This window comes from Panthera onca, chromosome D4 (genome assembly GCF_046562875.1).
Source record: "Panthera onca isolate mPanOnc1 chromosome D4, mPanOnc1 haplotype 2, whole genome shotgun sequence".
In the NCBI taxonomy this organism is placed as follows: domain Eukaryota; kingdom Metazoa; phylum Chordata; class Mammalia; order Carnivora; family Felidae; genus Panthera; species Panthera onca.
In genome coordinates, this window is record NC_138351.1 from 30,224,658 (window position 1) to 30,240,042 (window position 15,385).

Consider the following 15,385-nt stretch of genomic DNA (forward strand, 5'->3'; position numbering starts at 1 on the left):
ATCGGTGTGTTTATAACACACACACAGTCCTGCAGATGGTCCAGGAATTGACTGAACCAATTAAATCTGAATGCTAAAAGACTGTCTGCAGCCAAGGCAGAGAATGAACAATCTGGAGAAACATATTTATAGGAGGGGAAGGGGGAAAAAAAACCTGGCAAGAATCCCCATACACGTCTGTGTGCAGTTAACCTCTGCTGTTAACACTGAAGGAAATGCCACCCAGTAAATGGAGGAGAGCTATAAAAATAAAACAACATCTGTATAAATTTTGCTAACACTAGCCTCCTATGACCTGTGTATTCACAAAATGCCCATCGCCAGAGAGTGGAAGGGGTTGTGCACGGCTCCACTCTTTCTGGGTAACCTGATTTCTGAGGGATGTGGTCACGCTTAGCATGCCCCATCCCGGGCATGGCAAATACTAGGTCCTGTGGGCTTTGCTTAGGTGAAAACACTGTGAGAGAGACACACATACACAAACACACAAATATATTGTTCCTGTTTACTTTAGGTGCAGGCCTGATTCCAATGCTTTGGGCCTTCTTAACAAAATGAAAAACACCAGTGACAGCAGTTAATAGAGAAAGAGTGAAGGAAGAAAGAGTAGAGCAAGAAAACGAAATTTCAGGGGTCTGGATTCAATTAATCCCCGGGATATGTAACAACTGCATGTCTTCAAGCCGTCTCTGGAATTACATAGCACAGCTCATGGCCTCCGTGCACGCAGCACGCTTTTCTCCCTCCCAGGCAGAGGAAGTGATATCCGGGGGCCTGGCCCAATCAAGTTTGCTCCTCCCTGTCCCTGGTCCCTAAAGCCTGGCCCAGCCCCTGGGCATCCCCCTGCTATCTCTCCGACAGGCTCCTCTGCCCACATCCTTGTCAAACCTGACAGCCTGCTGCATGCGGCCATAAAGCACCAAGTTCACACTCCATAATAACTCTGAACAATGTACTTTGTAAATCTGTCACCTTTAATGCCAGCAAAAAAGGGGAGACAATAAACAGAGCTGCTGGGAAGATCATTAGCATGACGGTTTTCTGCCTGAGGGAAGCAAGTAAGCTGCAAGGAGCAGAGGGAATGGGATCCGGGGAGAGCCGGTAGTAATGCTGGACTCATGTGAAATCTGAAGGGTCCGAACACACTCCCAACACGCCCGAGGAATCAAAAGGGATATGCCGGGATGCAGGCATCGCCGAAGATGCAGATGTAGTTGCAGAATACGATCGCCAAATTGAAACAGCTCCTATTAGCTAGCGGGGTGATCAGAGCAGTGGGTGCGCTCAGGGTCCAACAGCCGTCATTTCTGTTTGCCTCACCACAGAGCCACATGCCTAGCCTCCTCCTCTACCTGCTGGGCCAGGGTGACCCCAGGAGTCGAATGCAACCAATCCTCCCCTCTAGTAACCTCTCTGGTCTCCTAACTTACACATCCGCCCCAAATTCTGCTCATTCAAATGACTGCTACCAGCCCTCCAAGTCGGAATATAATCAAGACCAACATGGTAACAAGTACTATTTTCAAAAGAGAACAGTACAACACAGCTTTTCTAGGATCCAAAAGAGCCTGCACTGCCTTGAGGGTCCTTGGTTAGAACAACTGCCCCCGAGGGAGGGTAACACACTTGTCCCCACTTGACAGAGGAGCAGAGCGAGGCACTCTGCCTGCGGTCACACAGTTAGCTGATGGGATGAAGTGAATCAGAGCCAATTCAGTATTCTCTCAGCCCCTGATGCCTCAGGTCTCCAGACAGCGCAGGCTGGGATGGTAGGCTGTCGAACAGTCTTCAGTATAGCAGCTTCCCCAAAGCTCTGCTCAACGATGCCCTCTGAAACCCCCAGGGTGTCAGGCCATGAGAGTACCTGACTGATGTCGATGGGTTTATCACGGCTGCCGGTTTGCACCAGGAGTTTGTAGGCAAGGACTCCATCATCGGATCCATTTTTGTAATTGTTTGGCATGATTTTCCCAGTTTCCCAGTCACTGTCAAATGCATCCTGAAGTCCTAGAAAAGGCAAACGTGTATAACACATTACACTTCTTAACCAAAACGATCCACGGGATGGGCTGAGGACGCTGAGCAGGACAAGGAAGTACTTGACGTCAACCTCAAAGACTCTCTGTTCTACTTGTTTTCCTATATCAAGTTCAAGTGACACTATTAGACTTGTCATGAGTGAACTTCAGGTTGCTAACAATCCCTGCTTCAAAGGCGGAAGAGGGGAATAGTCATTTCTGGGAATCAAATATACGTGTTTTACCTTTACATAAAAAAAGAAACCCCTGCTTCTCCCCCATGGCTATTTGGAAAGAAAGTGAGAGAGAGAGAGAGCTTGGGAGAGCCGGCTGGCTGGGTGAGGACGACGCATGGGCTCATTGGCCACTTCATGCCACGGTCAGGTGCTGAAGCCGTGGGTTCTTCAGTACATTCAGAGAAGGAAAAACGCATTCAAACTCACAACTTCAAACAGCAACTCAGCTGCTTCTCGAGCTCAGGGTGAGTGAACACGATTCTGTCAATTTGTTCCATCTGTTCGGCTTGTGGAGCTAATACAAGCTGTGGGATCGGCTGCCAGGTTGTGTAAAGATCACAGCCAACACCTATTCACTCTCGACTGTTCCTCTTTGCCACCCTTCCTCAGAAGGGGGGTGTGGGGGAGGGGGAGGGGAGGGATCTCGGGTGCGCCTGTGTGCGCAGGGAAATGCCTCACGGGGTAAATTTGGATCAGATTGAGAACAGGAAGCCACAGGCCAATACAAGGGGGCTCTGTGAGAACAGATGACAAACCGCAAGCACAGGGAGGGGAAGGAAAGGGCTTTCTGGGGGTGGGGGATGGGCGAGCCCACCAGCCCACCACACACAGCTGTGCTTGGCCTCTGTAATCAAAACCATCATTACAGACCTGATGGTTTGGCTACAGCTGTAAAGAGATAAGCGCGCTGGAAGAGAAAACAGGGCCCTGGTGACCCGGCCTTAGGGGCTGAGTGATCCCGTGTGCACACACTCTCCCCCCACCACACCCTCCTGACACCCCACCCCCTTCCCACTGCCCTGCTTTCCCCAAATCCCCTCCCAACTAGAACTCCCCAGCCCTGGCAGCTCAGGAAACCACATCTTTTGAACAAGCTACGTATGCACGGGTTAGACATAGCCAGTAAGAAGGGAGAAGGGTTCCTTTCATTTCACGACATGCCTCGAGTGACTTCAAAGACACCACCCCCCAAAATACTGGCTCCCTTAGTGCTCAAAATAATTAAGCTCTTGGGGTATGAAGTAGGGTGAGAGGGCGGCACAGGACCCTGTCTCCTTGTCTCTCTCTTTAAACCTTCCTGCTGACATTGCTGTGGGCATTGTTTTTACATGAACAATGTGGGGATGAGGCCCGTGGGCTCGGTGGTGAAAGAAGGCCCAGTGTGGAGGAGCGGTGGGCGGGGGGGACCACCGGAGCAGCCGCGCTCCCAACTCTCACACAGACTGTTTTTCACAGTGAGGCATGCACACAACAAGCCGTATGGAACAGATGTTATTTTATTACCTAAAGCCTTTTTTTGTTTTTGAAAAAAAATAAACAGGAGAGGAAAATCAACCCCTCCTCTCCCCAGAAAAGAGACCTGGTCTGTTTTCCTTGCCTTAATAGAAATTTCATCACTTCATGGCCTGTGTGGTACTTTAACCCTTTCCCTCTTGATCCTTTAATCCTAGGGAGCCACTCATGCTCAGTGAGCACTGAGCTGTCTCGCATTTTACACTGATCACTGCTCATGTAATTCTTACAACCACCTCATGAGACAGCCCTGTTAGCATTATGGTTCCACTCAGTTTCCTCATCTGAGGCTTGGAAAGCAACTTGATGAAGGCTACCTAGCAGGCCAGGGCTGGAGCTAAGCTTTGGATCCAGGCAGCAGGATCCAGAGTTCCAGGGTTGGCTTCAACCGTGGATGCTCTAAATTGCCCTGAACACAGTAAGGTGCTCAGGAAGTTATTTGCTAAAGGCAGGAATAAGATCAGCAGAGTTATCGTGGGCACCGATGATGTCTAGTGGCAAACAGGGTGTTCCAAAAATCTGAGTGTAAGTTTAAGATACTTATGCACTAAGGATCTGGGGACACCCTACAGTGAACCAAAGTAAGAGAGATTGGATTTGGGGAGGTCAACCCTGTCGGCAACTCAGCTCAACTCATCATCCATGCTGCCGGCCTCCCCATGCCATTCATTCTATTTGGGAGTACAAACACCAATGAGAACTAGTCACTGACCTCATAGAAAAGTTAAGTCTGTATACTCAGATTATTTTATTTTCTGACTAATTACTAAAAAGCTTGAGTAACAATGAGTTGGCCTAAGATGCATGTATAACATATGATTCTATACACAAAACGAGGCACACGGCTTTTGCCTCCACTGCCATCTTATAGCAAAACATAAAAGTTTCAGCTAGAACCTGTCTCATTTTAAATTTTATACTAAATTTCATTTTCTAGTGAGAGTTTTGAGCTAATTATCCCAATTGTCAATTTCTCCTTGATATGGAACCCTAAAAAGAAAACATTAATTTAAATTTTATCTGCATAATTCAGTGTGAAATATAAACGAACACCACTTGGACATGATGTACAGTGTGGTTTTTACCTGCAACTTAGCCTTCCTTGCATGTGCATTTAAAGATAACATGTGGTATTACCATTATGTATTTTGTATGAGTTAACTACTCCTCCCAAACTACTGGAATGTCGATAAAGATTAACAGCACGACATGGTTTTTAGTGATAATTCCACTAAAAACCAACAAGGTTCCCAACACTTAACAATCGCACAGTAAGTTCTGAATGATTCAAGGAGAGCTGATTCCTTGCAGGAAGTGTCCAAAGACCCAATCAACCACTTGACAGGCCTGAAAAGTATCTAGGCAACCCAAGTGTCCCATTATCTGGCCATTCTGTGTCCAGTGCTCTCTGCGAGACCTCCTAAGAGTCACAAGCAGAGTTCTAGAGCTGGCTGGGACCCTGACTTGGGAGCATGAACAGGTCTCACTTGGTTTAGGTGGGTGCTGTTCAGTTAGCAATCAGAACATGATTCAATGGCACCTTTAAAAAAGTGTGATTATCAAGTCCAACTGCTTTAGGTCTTTAAATGGATGAAAGCATAGGGATAATTTACAATACGCTATAAAAAGGTTAGCCCTCAGCACTGCCTGCAGACCCCTCTGCCCTCTTCCCAAGCTCCGCCTAACATGCCATATTGAGCTTCCAAAGGAATGGCTGAAGACACTGAAATCAATTCTACAACAAGCCTCCTTTGCTCAGATACTGGCAGTGCACTCTTTTGTCATTCGTGGCAAGCTATTTGCATGTCTTTGGCCAACGGAGGAAAAATGAAAAGCAGGGAATCTCTCAACTGTCTGGTCCTGTTTTGACCCATTATCTGAAAAACACTACCTCCCAAACTACTGTCAAAAATAAGACTTGGAACAAATTTGAGTTAATCTCAGAGCATGTTAAAAAATAGTATTAAGATCATGTGGTTCTCTTTGCCTTCCTCAAAAAAAGAGGTCAAATCTGGTATATACGTATGAACAAAACTGTAAGAACAGAAGTCAAGGCCAGAAAAACTGTACTGAAGAATTTTCAATCAAACTCAAGTTGTTTACCATTCCATGCAAACTCACAGGGAAATTGGCTGCCTAATCTTTACATACAAGTGTATTGACTTAAGACCAAAAAAGGCACTCAAATCTGTGTTTAAACAAGCCTAATTAAGTGGGAAATTAAGACAGTCATTTGGATAACTTAAGCCAAAAAATGTTGGGGGCCATAATTATTTGGGTATTTCAGTAAAAGCATTTTTGCTTGAATTGTGTGGATAATTATCTTGATTCCCCACTTCACTTTGCATGTGTCAACATGGAATAAATGAACAGATGTTCTTTGAATCACTGAATACATTCATATTCAGTCAGCAGTTAGGAGCATATTTAAGCCATTTTTTTTCTTCAGCTGACTACCGTTTCCTAGAAATGTTTCTAAGAACAAGGTAAGAAGTAAGAAAGGCATTTTACAGCAGAATTTGACTCATTATTACAGTAAGAAGTACTGTGAGATGTGGTTAAGCACTGATAAGTTTATTTCATACACCAAATCAAAAGACGGTCAAAATATGGAATTTTACATTATATTCACCAATGATGCAAAATCCGCTGGTATAGTAAGCCATAATCTGACAAGAAGTCAGTCTAGAAATTCCATCACTCTGGTTTCACTTGGTCATCCAACTGACCACCATCCAAAAAAGAGCACTAGAAGCACCCAGCTCCCTATTTTATAACATACTTTCCCATTTTCTAATGTGCACCCATAAATTCTTACGGAAGTTCCTGAGTCACCCGTGTGAACTGTTTGCATCATTTAATAGGTGAAAGCCAGATTTGGGAGGCTGCCCCAGAAACAGTCTATATAAGAATTTTAAGCAACACTTAGGAGTCAATGAAACACGTCAGTGTTACATTATAATCTAACACTTTAATTAAGCGAACAAAGGGAACTTGTGGACGCTGAACACACCAAGGGCCAAAGGGTGAGTTTACAAAGGGCGAACGCCCTCTAGCAGTACCTTACCTTGAAGCCAGTCTCTGAAGTAGTGCAGCCACATTTTGGGAAGCTGTTTATTTTCTTCCAACATGACATACTTCACGCTGCTGAAACTCTTGTGAAGGTCGTAGAGTAAGTGCTGGATATTTGGGTAGTCTGCTTTCTGGGTGACTATATACATGTTGTAGAAAGAAAAGTATTTGAACTGTGCAGCAATAAAGTCATATTCTCTGGTTTCCCGAGGCACAATGTCTGTAAGGTCCAGCCCATCGCGCACTCGGGTGGTCCCATAAAGGCTGACCCCCAGCAAGCCCAGGAAAAGGAAGATCACCACGACCTGTAACACAGTAAAAAGCACAAGATCAGAGTCAGAGGATGGGATCGACTCTCCCTCAACAAAAGCAAGCTGTTTGGTTTAGACCTCACTTTTTAATTTTTAATTTTTTTTTTTTTTAACGTTTATTTATTTTTGAGATGGAGAGAGACAGAGCATGGACAGGGGAGGGGCAGAGAGAGAGGGAGACACAGAATCTGAAACAGGCTCCAGGCTCTGAGCTGTCAGCACAGAGCCTGACGCGGGGCTCGAACTCACGGAGTGTGAGATCATGACCTGAGCTGAAGTCAGACGCTTAACTGACCAAGCCACCCAGGCACCCCAGACCCCACTTTTATCACCACAATGGCCTGGATGCAGCATGTAGGGGTCATTCTCCCGCAGGGAAAAACAAGTAATCATAGTAAGCATATTTTAAAAATAAGCTCATGAAGAATGAAATGTTTATAATGTAAGAAGTTGAACTAAATTCACAGAAGCACTTGCTGCATAGAGATTCACTGCTGTAGAAGATGAGCTCATTAAAATGGCCTCACATGCTAAATGGATGGACTCTTTAGAAGGCCTGAAAGAAGCGACACCCAAAGAAGCAACCTGATGAATTCCAAAGGAGACTGTTTTGCCATTTCTTGAAGACAAGAATCTTCTGTTTTGGTAGATTACCTTGGCTTTTGGTTTCAAGAGAAAAGGAGCATAGTGTTTCTCGGCAAAAGATGAAAGTGTCCACTTGGTGCAGGGGGGCTCAAGGCAGTGAAGGCTGGAGTCTGAGAACTGGGAAAGCAGATCCCTCGTGGAGCTGGTGCTCTCGGGGCTCTGGCAACTGAGGGTATCCTGGGTCATGGTGACGGGCTGCACGGAGATCTCAGAGCGTGGTTCAGCAGTGGTATAGTACACATGCGTGTGGGGGTCGTACTCTGTGCGAAGCTGTACTGTGGACTGCATGGTGATCTGGGTTTCGTGGGTGAAGCTGTGGCTGCTGTAGGGGGGCGGGGGGCTGTAGCGGGTGTTATCGTGAGTCTCCGTGTAGGCCTGAGGTTCAACCTGAATCACTCTGCTGACGCAGGGGCTGAGAGGGAAAAATATGTTGTAGTGGTATAACTGAAACAGGGAAACAAAGTGCTTTCATTTTTGCCAATGACTGACAAGATCCATTTTACATAGCTCTGATTTAGGAGGAAAATATCGTACTGCTCAACTTCACACATGTCACCTGATTTAACCATCTGGACATAGACACTAGTAAGTCAAAGGAAGCCAAATGGATGGCTGAACCTGAATTTGGCTGACAAAATCAAGTTACACGCTGATGAACCCCTTCAAAGCATAATTCCTAAAAACTGCCCCAAAACACCCCCCCCAATCCCACAACACCCAAAGGGCTGTATTTTTTCTGGATGGTTGGTTTTCAAACTTTGTTCTGCCTGAATCCATACAGATATGACACACTCCTGATAATCAGCAAAACTGATCCACAGGAGAAATAATGGCCATGCACATCACAACCCTGGGGCTGTGATTGCGTCTTCTGTTGGCAGGGGCGGGGCGGAGGGGGGCGGGGAGAGCCCCAGTCTTTCGATATCCCTAAAAAAGCATCCTCCGTCCATTATCTCCTCTGCCTCCATCACGCTGGTACAAGCCCTGTTGATTACATTTTCTTCCAAGTCCACAGACTAAAGACCTCTCTAAACCCTACCACTTTGTACCCAACAAATAAAAGTCACAGCAGCCAGAAATTGTACCTTGTAAAACAGCAGAAAATATCCAATCTCCTGTCTTCCCGTCGATACAAATCCATGCTGAGAATTGCAGGAAAAATTAGCAGAACCATAGCAAAATTGAATACCACTACTACAGCCGCCTAGAAGCAGGGGAAAAAAAAGAAAAAAAAAAAGCAGAGGTCACCAATATGCCAGAGGACTGCTCTGAAAATAAAGATGTTTTAAACAACATCTTTCTGGGCGACCTGTGTGGCTCAGTCAGTTAAGCATTCGACCTCGGCTGAGGTCATGATCTCACGGTTTGTGAGTTCGAGCCCCACATTGGGCTCTGTGCTGACAGCTCAGAGCCTGGAGCCTGCTTCAGATTCTGTGTCTCCCTTGCTCTCTGCCCCTCCCCCGCTCATGCTCTCTCTCTCCCAAAAATAAACAAACATTAAAAAAATTTTAAAAAATTAAACATCATCTTTAAACACTTCAGTAAGGAAATGAAAGAAAGTTGAAATAGATGTTGGAGTTTCTCATCCTTTTGCTTCTCTTCCATCATTAAGAGACCATCTGACTAGAACAGGCCCCATCGTTCTGATCCTTTCTATCTCTTAGAATTTCACGAACCCATGATGTACAAACACAGGAATGAAATGAGTGTCTTGGTAGCAACCTAACCAAACCAAATTTACAAAGGCAGAATACAGAATATACTTGAGATGTTTTAATTTAAAACAAACATTCCCCTTTCAGAACATTTCTAAGAGTTTCACGCAACTCTGATTTTATACTTAGAATATTTATATGTAAAGTGGATTGGGTATATCAAAATGTCACCTTTAAAACATGAAATAAAATTTCAAACACATCCCCTGAGGTTTTTAATAGGCACATTCCAAATAGCCTCTGGAGCAGCCTGTGGGGTATGCGAGCACAGTAACATAAAAGGTCAAGGAGAGTAAGGCAGAAAGAAATTCCTGCGTGTGATTATAGTATGCAGAATAAATAAGTACAGATTCAAAAGTCACTCCATAACCTAGAATAAACATGGGGCTAGATTCTGTAGTGCTTTGGCAAATCTCCTGCTGACCTAGTAAAAATTACACAATTGGGCTGTTAATAGGGGAAAGTCAACAGAGGACAGTTGAAAGGGCTCTCCCCTTCAGAAAAGCATGGAAAGAAGCGGCACAATAAAGAAAAAAAGCAACTGGAATGCTAAGTAACCAAGAAATCATCAGAAAATTTTTTGCAAATTAAAAATTCTTAGGAAGCTTTCTGAAGAACTACTTAGTTCTAAAACGTTCTCCAACTGGGTAAATCTCCAGGTGAGAAAAGAAAACCTGACTGATTATAACTGATACCTTACAGAATTAGAAGAGAACTTTGCAAAAAACTTTTCATAGTAATTGTGAATTTATGCTCAAGGCGAGAGAGCAAGTGTAAGTTCTGGAAAGGGACCTTCAATAATTTATTCCCTGTCAAGTCTACAAAACTGAAAAATAATCAAGTCTTCTGCTAAAAATTACATAACTTCTCTCTTCTTAGTCTGCTTTGAGATTCCTCATCAACTCAAAACATATGAAACCTGTGGACTTAACCACTCTAATGTATGGAAGGTCAGACTTGTTTTAATAAGCAAATCACTATTTTGCCTGGAGGATTCATCCAAGAGGCAAATACTTTCAAAAGAAAAGGCAAGGTACTGAGCTGGGTACTAAAGACAAAAAGAGAAATAAGACAAAATCCTGGTGCTCTCCAAGGACCGACACAGCCAGACCTTTAAACAAATTATGATTCAGGCTGATATATACAGTAGTAAAAGCTTGCACAGGGTTTCAGAGCAGCTCAGAGGAGGAAAGAACGTGCAGGTGCGGGTGCGTGTGGGGATGGCGGGCAGAGGGTGGTCAAGGCAGGTACTTGGGAGGTGTAGAAGACAAAAATAGGACTCTGGGGGGCAAGGAGGAAGGATGTACCACGTGGAGGAAACTGACAAGCAGTGTCTGAGGGGGGACACGTAAAATTCTGTGGAGGGAAAGAGAAAGGAGTAAAAGGGGGAGTAATGAGAGACCAGGGAATTAACACATGATTCATCTGGTCTTCACAGCAACCAGGTCAGCCATTATTACTGCTGTTGACACTATTACTTAACAGAGAGTCCGAGGTGCAGAGGATGGTCACCTGCCTCAGGTTATGGAGTAAACAGAATTTAAATACAGGCTTGATGTCAAAGCCCTCAGCCTGAGACCTGGGAGTTGTTGTCACCTGGTCACCTCCTGAGGGGATGAATGTAGGTGGGGTTAGGACTCCTGACCAATCTGACCACAGGGGTGCTGGGAAGAACGGATTTGATTCTCAAGGAGATTTTTCAGGAAAATTCAGTCCAAGAGGTGGAATCCCTTCAGCTTTTCTTTCTATGATAAGCATGTTCAGAATTCAGGGGTGGAATGCAGATTGAACACTCTGGGCCTCACTCTGGACAGAAGTTCCTGAGGATGAGGAACGCAAGTGGCCCAGGTGCTCTGGGCTGAATGACACCGATGCTTCCACAGTGACTGTGGAACACATCTGGTATCAGCCATATCCACTGGAGGAGTCTGTGGGGGAAATGAAGAACCCCAGAACTCCAAAGTGTAGCATCTCGCCCATGCTTACTGTCAAGTGGCATATTACATACATAGGGAGCACATATTCTGACAAGAAAATGACACAGTTTCAATGCCCTGTTCAAGTGCACTAAAATAGTAAAAATAAATAAATAAATAAATAAATAACTGCAAGGTCTCTCAGCAAGGGACATGTGTCATTGCTGGAGCAAAGGGGAGTTTAAGAAATTGTAGAAAATCTGAAAAGATGATGGGATGATCTGCACTGTCAATCAATTCTAATTCCGGTGCTTAAGGGAAATGTCCCCATCCTCTGTGTTCCACCCTGCCCCCTGCAACGCACCCATGGTGGCCCTGCTGCGACACGAAGACAACTGGGCCCTGCCTAGGGGGGCCCTCATTGAAACCCTCATACTGTCTGGAACAATAAGACATTCTGTTCTGGGAGTTTTCACTGAAGAACAAACACCACTCAGTTACCAGCAAAGCCCAGTGCGGGGCACTGGTTACCAAAGCCACTGCTTTCTGGCACAGAGGTGGTATTTGGACAGATGGATGGACATTGACAAGGAAGTCTAAGATGGTTTCTTTGGGGAAAATTTTTCTATTTATTTGTGTAAAGTTAGACAGTTGGAAAATTTCCATAGGGAAAAATCCTAAATTAACATGGACTTATTATTAGGCCGAACCACTGTGGATCTCTCTCTTTTGAGGCTTAATCTGTAGTATCCTGAAAATATAAACACAAATGAATACCCAGAGGCACAACTTAATGTCATTCACTAAAAGAAAGAGAAGAAGCTACATAATGGTCAATTTTGAATGTCAGTGTATTTAAAAGGAAACCAATGTAAATTTCTGATGGCTACTGCAAAACACATTCTCTCTCTTTTCTTTTTACATTATCTTCTTCTTTCTTTCCTTTTCTTTGCTTTTGTTAGTTTTTTGACAGAGCATGAGCCAGTGCTATGGCAGAGCCAGTCTTTAATAAATGAAGACTCCTGGAAGTCCTCAATTTTCTAAAGTGGTACCCCAGTGGCTCAGAATAGAAATGCAAAACTCACAGTACTCCTCTCTTCTTGGTAAGGTGCTTACCTTGGGAGAATTTAGCGCACTGGATTTTCTAAAAGACGTAAGGAAAACTCATGTAGCTTTTCAGCACCACACCATAGGATATCATTAAAGGAGAGTATGTCCTGATGAATCATCAGTGTATACTGAGAGAGGAGAGGAGAAAATGAGAGACACACACAAGAAGAAAAGAAGGAGTGTGAGGCAGAGCGGAAATAAAGAACAGTGAGAAAAAGGCAAGCAGAAAAGGAGACAGGTGGGAGACAGGGTCCCACTGTCCAAGGAGTACAACAATTTTTCAATACTAGAATCTGCTCTATATGTAATAAGAACGGGAGACAAAATGCGGGGGCGCAGATGCCCATGCAAAAAGGCATTCTAGAACTTTGGTTGCACCCATAATTTAGTGGCAATGTTCACTGATCTTCCACATTACTGAGCACTTATATTTTCATTTTCCTGTGCTTTGGTCATTAAAGGCTTACCTTTATTCATTAATTCACTTACTGCTTCTATTTTTATATATATTTTTGTAATAAACCCTTTTTCTTTTGGGGGTGGTGGTCATAGTGACTGGTATAAAAATTTTTTTCATGTCTTGTCTTACACTAAATATTAAGTAAGTCTAGCATCCCAAATGCAGTAGCATCATTACTTGCTTAGGTCTTTATTAGCCATTAGTGAAGTGAAATTCAAATATGAAGACTACAGAAGAGCGAAGCGTGTTGACAAAGTATAAAGAGAAACATAATTTATCATCTGTCCGTTTCTCTTCCTGGTCACAATCACCTTTTGGTGATTTACAAGAGTAAAGCAACATGAAGAAGACGGATGTAATAAGGCTTAAAAAGTGACACCAAAGGTAGTTTCCTTTAAAAACCTGGCCATCTCATAAATTACGCATCACACTGTAAGAGAAAAAGAAAGGTAAAATTTGAATTTAATTCACAAAACTGCAATAACGTCTTTGAGACATCAAAACCCAAAACCATCTCGGGCTCAGGAAGGCCACATCTCAAACTGGGCGGTGAGCTTTCACCTGCTGTGCTGATCGATTTCCGGATCCCTGGGGGCTTCAAGCAGCTGAAGGGCGATACCGGCACTGCAGGCCAAGCATAGAATGGACCATTGCTGTGGCCCCAGCCCAGGGAGCTCTCCATTCCTACCGTTCACATAAGCTGGCTCTTTGTTCAAAAAATATCTTGGTGCTTTGAAAGGGCCTAGTTTGGAAGGAGAACAATGCAGAAGCCAAACTGCTCCGCATAAGGAAGGGAAAGGAATTCTGAGTCTTTTTGTGCAGCCTGAGAGGGGACGAGGAGACCAAAAGAAGGCAGAGGAGAGGACAGAAGAGACTGTGGGGGAACTAGGGAGAAAGGTGGCAAGCAAGGGCCCACCAATGAACCCCCTGCAGGCAGAGGGTGGCCAATACATCTGCACAGTGGAAGCTAATACAGCCGGCCCTTGAACAACTAAAGTTGGAACTACACAGGTCCACTTGGAGGCTATTTTCAATAAATAGAGTACAGCACTGTAAAAGTACTTTCTCTTCCTTAGGATTTTAATAACATTTCCTTCCCTAGTTTACTTTACTGTAAGAATACGGTATATAACACACGGAACATAAAATATATGTTAATTGACTGTTTATGTTATCAGTAAGGCTTCCAGTCAATAGCCGCTATTAGTTAAGTTTGGGGAGAGTCAAAAATTATACGCAGGGGCACCTCGGTGGCTCAGCAGGTTAAGCATCAGACTCTTGATTTTGACTCAGGTCATGATTGCATGGTTGTGAGATTGAGCCCCATGAAGGGTTCTGTGCTGGACGTGCAGCTTGCTTAAGATTCTCTCCCCCTCTCCTTCTGCCTCTCTCTCTCTCAGAAAAAAAAATGTTATGTGTAGATTGGACTGCAGGAGTGGGGGAGGATCTGCACCCATTATAACCCCCATGTGTTCAATTCTAAGTGATCGCCTAGCCTGGTCTATACTGCAAGCTCGTCTTCATAGTCAATGAAGTGTGTTCTGTACAACTGCCTTGTGTTGAGGCTGCTTTAGGGAAATAGACAGAGGGTGGCATGTTGGGGTAAGCACAGAAACTGAGTGGGATTTCGAAGCAGGGATGGCCAGAAGCTGGCCACACTGTGGATGAGACCAGAGGACTTCTGGATATCTGGAGCAGGGGCTTCCTGGCATCCTATATGGAGCAGCTCTGGTGTCATTTTAGTTTAACTGTAAAGGAAAGAGCCGCTCCCTAAGGCACCAGGTCTTGAGGACACCCAGGCCACAGGCATCTGGGCTACAGGACTAAAAGGAAGGGAAGAACCCTGGGCTGTATTTTAGGGGGACTGTGAGGGTTATGGCTTAAAGAAGCACCCACCCACACGAGCTCCATATGGTATATGCTACAGTAGGACTGGAGGCGTGTTAATGGAGAAAAGTCAACGTGGGGTGCTCACCATAGGTTTCATCACTGGAGACTCACCTGTAGAGAGAACGCCCGCAGAGCGGGAATCGGGATCAATGCAGCCATGAAGAAGGCAGTGACGTTGCTGATGGATGTGAGGGCCACGCTGGCTCCCGTGCGCTTGAGGCACTCCCCAGTCCTGTCCTGAGCATGAGAAACCACAGTGCTGAAAACTGCACAGGGCAGGGTGCCCTCAGAGCACAGACCATGTGAACAATTCACATACATGACAAAGTAAGACAGCAGAGAGTCGATAATGCTGACTTTGGGGTATAAGAAAGAAAGGGCGATCTCTGCCTTACCCCCTAACACTGGCATTGAGAAAGTTCTCAGGATTATCTACGTGGTTATGTGTTGTTCATGGCTCTGACATCCAAAGCACAGAGCTGCAAGATAATGATTTAAGTAAAATTTTCAGATTTAAAAGGTGTGGGGGAGGGGCACCTGGGTGGGTCAGTCAGTTAAATGTCCTCACTTGATTTCAGCTCAGGTCATGATCTCAAGGTTAATGAGTTCGAGCCCCACACTGGGCCGTGTGCTGAAGGTGTGGAGCCTGCTTGGGGTTCTTTCTCTCTTTCTCTCCCTCTGCCCCTCCCTCGATTGCTCTCTCTCAAAATAAATAAACT

General features: G+C 44.7%; 1 protein-coding gene across 6 annotated transcripts in view; it reads right to left on the bottom strand.

Annotated features, from left to right (window-relative positions):
• PTCH1 (patched 1) overlaps positions 1 to 15,385 on the bottom strand; it is a 71,660-nt gene that overhangs the window by 17,666 nt on the left and 38,609 nt on the right. For all 6 annotated transcript variants that reach the window (XM_060609879.3, XM_060609878.3, XM_060609877.3 and 3 more), the window contains 5 exons: positions 14,778 to 14,903; positions 8,661 to 8,779; positions 7,585 to 7,987; positions 6,615 to 6,924; positions 1,865 to 2,007 (listed from right to left, as the gene is read on the bottom strand). In XM_060609879.3, the coding sequence (XP_060465862.2) occupies positions 1,865 to 2,007; positions 6,615 to 6,924; positions 7,585 to 7,987; positions 8,661 to 8,779; positions 14,778 to 14,903 (1,101 nt within the window). The remainder of the gene's footprint in view (positions 1 to 1,864; positions 2,008 to 6,614; positions 6,925 to 7,584; positions 7,988 to 8,660; positions 8,780 to 14,777; positions 14,904 to 15,385) is intronic.